The sequence below is a fragment of the Liolophura sinensis genome, chromosome 7 (genome assembly GCF_032854445.1).
Source record: "Liolophura sinensis isolate JHLJ2023 chromosome 7, CUHK_Ljap_v2, whole genome shotgun sequence".
NCBI lineage: Eukaryota > Metazoa > Mollusca > Polyplacophora > Chitonida > Chitonidae > Liolophura > Liolophura sinensis.
The window spans coordinates 5,778,169-5,783,006 of record NC_088301.1 but is presented as its reverse complement, the minus strand read 5'-3'; the positions used below and the strand labels follow the sequence as shown (position 1 = coordinate 5,783,006).

Sequence of the window (4,838 nt, the reverse complement as noted above, 5' to 3'; positions counted from 1 at the left end):
TTTATTACACAGCCAACTGTACCACTCGTTTTGCTGAGATAACATATATTACACAAATCTGGAAAAATCAATTGTGCCGTCGACGAATTGCTTATACATGTAGTTGTAACTAAGATATATTGATATTATTTGATACCCCTATAGTGAGGTCAATCATTACATCAATGCTAATAGATTGTAAACTAAAACATTTAAAACAATAACAAATTGAACACTCTTCTTCCAGGAAAATGGGCCGATGTACGAGCATCGCTTTCCAAGCAAGTGTCCTCTTTCTTCTAGTGCCATTGGCAGTGCACTGCGCCAAAATCTTACTCGTGTCTGATCCTATAAACAGCCATTGTTTGGAGGTGAGCTCAGTGGGACAGGACGTTTCCCTGTTGTTAGGATCGAATTTTAACCACAAAAATTACTTCCGGAAAATTAGTCATAACCAGGAAACAATTCACCCAATCATAATTAAAAGCAAACCCGATTTGAAGACTATAGAACAGGCATTGTTAGAATTTTCTGCACTCATGGAAAACGAGGAATTAAACATTTTCAAGCATCTGGGTACAGTGGATGAGTTTACGAATTTATTGTGTCAGAACCTCTTGTGGAAAAAAGAAGGTATATACAGTTTGAAGAAAGAAAAGCTCGACTTAGCTATCGTCGATGGGTTTTACCTCAGTTATTGCATATATTTCATTACTCACGTTCTAGATTTACCACATATTTCTACTAGCACTGCTTTTGATGATGAAATGTTAAACCTATGTCAAATTTTACTACCGACATGTCCTTCTGGGAGCGACTGGCAAACGCCTTCTCCTACCTTATGTGTTATCTGTTAAGCAGATACGCCATGCCGCCAGAGGTCATGAATAAGTTTTCTCCGGGGATATCTCCACAAGATATCCTTATATAGCGGCAAGTTCTAGACTGTACCGTTCTTGGCTACCCTGTTCCCACCATGCCCAACCATATTCTCGTCTGTGGTTTGGCAACCAGACCGGCAAAACCTATAGACAAAGAATTCGCTAAGATTTACAACAGATCAAAAAAGCGACATTGTTCTGGTCATTTTTGGTTCCTCTTTCGTTTTTCTTCCAGAAAAAGTGGAAAACAATTTGGTCGAGACTCTTAAAAGGCTTAACGTTACAGTTGTGTGGAAATATCCGAAGCATGAGGACTACGGAAACATTAAGAAAGTTTCCTGGCTACCTTAGAGTGATTTACTGGGACATTCCACAACCAAGCTGTTCATTAGTCACGGTGGGACAACGCTCTCTTTGAGGTTCTCTACCATGGTGTGCCGACTCTATGAGTCTGCAAACGCTATGAGGGCTCAGTACTGAAATGTAGGCCGATCTTATCACGTCTGCAGAAGACGATTTGTACGCTGACATTACTGACATCGTGACAACTCCTATCTACAGCGAAAACATGCAGAAAGCGTCGGCCATTTTTCACAGTCGGCCTCGACATCTGAGATCACGTGATTCAGATTTATGTGTTGTGTCGTACCTTGGATACGACTGTCTCAGTTTGGTGTTGTTTGTGCTTTTCCTTATTTTTTATACTCTTTATAAATCAATAGTTTGTTGTTCTCACTGTGTAAAAGCAAAACAAGATAAAATCAAAATGAGTTAAATTGTTACCACTAACCACCTTAATACAGCCTTCAACGAGGTGATCGGATAAGTTGTATAAAAGTCATTGTTTAACCCCAGTAAAACTCAGTGAACATGGGCTATTGTCGGCATTTGATGCATATGTTTGCAAATTTCATACGGAAAATTTTAACCCCGTAAATGTCGTGCGGCAATGATGTCAAAAGTGTTCATCGATTTCCCAAACAGATACTGGTATTCATTCCTTCATTTTGGAGCCTTATCTTCTTTCCCAACCATGATATTTCCGGAACTCTCAGGAAAGAGGGTAGTATAATTCCTCATGTAAACATGTCAGCTTAGTTTAGAAACAAAACTGCTGTTGTCTCAAAGGCCAATAAAACCACTTGTGATTATCTCTGATGTCATCATCAAAAGTAGCTGTAAAGAAAAGGGACCGCTCGTGTTAATTGGGATAAAGAAGAGGTGACCAATTCAGTGCGGCCTTAAGCTCGCTTCTCACAGTTCCACAGTAATTGTGTGCGTCACCCTCCTCATTGTGTTTCTATTTGGCGTGTCATTTGAGGTATTATTGTGACTTCATACGGGGTGTTTTAATGTAAATGTGTACAATATCCTGTGCAGTGTTATATTGTAACTGTATGAAGTGATGTTCTGTAACTGTGTGATGTGTCCTAGGAGGTGTTTTTCTGTAACTGTGTAAAGTGTCATGAGAGGTGTTATACTGTAACTGTGTGAAGTAACATGTGGGATGTTAAACCGTATTTATGTGTACTGTTCTGTGGTATGTTGAACTGTAACTGTGTAAAATGCCACTTGTTATATTGCGCCGTTACTGTGCGGACTGTTATGTGGGGATGGGTTTTTTACTGTAACGGCGTGTTCTTTGGGGGTGTTGTACTGAAACTCTGTAAAGTTTCACGGTGGGTGTTGTAGTGTAACTGTGTGAAGTGTCATGTTGGCTGTTATACTGTATGTCTGCGAACATTCATGTAAAATGTTAAATTGTAACTGGGTGGAACTAATTTATAGTTTTATACAGTAACTGTGAGGTGTTTACTGTAACTGTATAAAATGTCCTGTGGTGTATATTACTGTAACTGCGTGAAGTGTCATGTTGGATATCATATTGTAAGTGTGGAAGTGTCATTTAGGGTGTTATACTGTGACTGAGTGCCATTTGAGGTATTATACTGTAACTGTGTTGAGTTTCCTTTTGGGTTTTATACTGTAACTGTGTGTTATAATGCAACTGCGTGATATGTCCTGTAAAATGTTGAACTGTAACCGTGTAAAGTGTCATTTGGGGTGTTATACTGTAAGTGTGTGATATTTTATGTGGGGTGTTATACTATAACTGTGTGGATCTCAATGTGGGGTGTTGTACCGTAAGTGTGTGGATTGTCCTTAATAATGTTTTACTGTAAATGTGTGGAGTGTCACGTGGGGTATTACACTGTAAGTGTGTGGAGTGTCCTTTATTCTGTTGTACTGTAACTGTGGGGAGTGCCCTTTATTCTGTTGTGCTGTAACAGTGTGGAGTGCCCTTTAGGGTGTCATACAGTAACTGTGTGGTGTGTTATGTGGGGTGTTATAGTATAGCTGTGTGAAGTAGGGAGGCGACACCTAGCGATGAACGAAGTAAGGTCGTTTTGGAACAGTCGTGTTTTTGTCAGTTTTGACTGCCCTACTGTGCATGTAGATTCTAATGTATTCGATTTTTCATCTACGTATGTTCGCTTGTGGAAAACTGTTCTCATTAGCTGCTAATTTTTTCCTGTGGTCCTCTTGTTTTCATAGTTTCACAGTTAGCTTGGTATGGTATGATGTCTGATGTTGACAGCTGGCTAGGTCATTTTGTAGGGAGTTATTTTTAAGAAAGTAAAGTGTAGCAGAGTCCAACGATTTCCGATCAGGGATGAATTACCAACCTTTGGTGTATTGTTGTACTTTGATACTGAGACTCTGCCTTCTAATGTAACACTTGGTTATCAGCTTTTCAAGTCAAACCATACATGTATATACCACCCGTGCTTAGATCCTTTAGGTGTCAAAGTTACAATCACGTGAACTCAGAATGTAGGGCAGCGCAAGATGGCCAAGGTAAGGTAAAAAACATGAATTTAACACCTCTACAAGCAGAAAAAACAAATGAAAATGCGAATTTCTCGCACAACCCAGACTTTGATGAGTCTGTATATCCAGAACCTCACTTCCCTACTAGCATGACTAATTGGCCAGCTGCCACTGTCATGAGCTGCTCTGTGAGGTCAGTGGCAAAATCAGAGTGTATTTCAACAGATCTTGATGCCAATCTACAAACTGATGTGTATTCTGCTGTAACAATGTTAGTTATAATTGTCTTTTTCACTGAAGTTTTATTCCATTTTGTTAAAGTCACAGAATTCGAATGTAATGCTAAGCACTCTGATAATCAAAAGGGTAAAGGAATAATTAAGTCAGAAGAGTTAAAGTAAATATTCCATACTTTCCCAATTTATGCTTTTGCTACATTTATATTACTCATTGCTTCAGGTTCTGCAGCAGGCCATTCAGTCCCTGTTTGCCTATGGACAGGAGTTTAAGCTGTAATGTCTGGTCTCAACCCCCAGCCTGACATTATATGTCTTCAGGAAACATTCAACCTAATTATAACTTTACTTTTCCAGAGTATGCTATAGTAAGAGTAGATAGAGAGAGAGAAGCCAGAGGTGGGTTGGTTGTGTTTTACAAGGCAAGTCTTTCTGTTACCGAGATTGCCTGTCAGCATTTAAAACTACTAAATGTCAGAGTTTGCAAGTTGCCTGTCATAATAGAACCCCTGCCAGTGTTGTAAATTTGTACAATCCATTCAATGAAATTGATTCTAATGGTCTTAAGGCGTTGTTAAGTTCTCTTTCTGAGTCATATGTTATTTGTGGAGACTTTAATGCATACCACGGGCTGTGAGGTAGTGCCTATTCCAATGCAACTTGTAACACTGTTAACAGCTTTGTCACTGACTGCGATTTAGTTGTGTTAAATGATGCGTCTTGTACTGGCCCAGATGTAAGATGTGGTAAATTGCCAGCCACTGACTTATCACTCTGTACAGGAGATCTAAGCACTGGGGCAACATGGTCACTTGACCATTGTTCTCTCTGTGGCACTACCCAATCTGTATTTCCTTTGGATTATCTCCCGATTACAATCATGCTGGTATCCCCCACCCCCTCACTGGCT

General features: G+C 39.6%; 1 protein-coding gene across 1 annotated transcript; it reads left to right on the top strand.

Moving 5' to 3' along the window:
* Positions 1 to 230: 230 nt before the first annotated feature.
* Positions 231 to 1,309, top strand: LOC135469898 (2-hydroxyacylsphingosine 1-beta-galactosyltransferase-like). The gene is given in 4 exon segments (XM_064748535.1): positions 231 to 612; positions 924 to 1,061; positions 1,096 to 1,260; positions 1,263 to 1,309. Coding segments are annotated over 4 exon segments (732 nt in total).
* Positions 1,310 to 4,838: the final 3,529 nt, after the last annotated feature.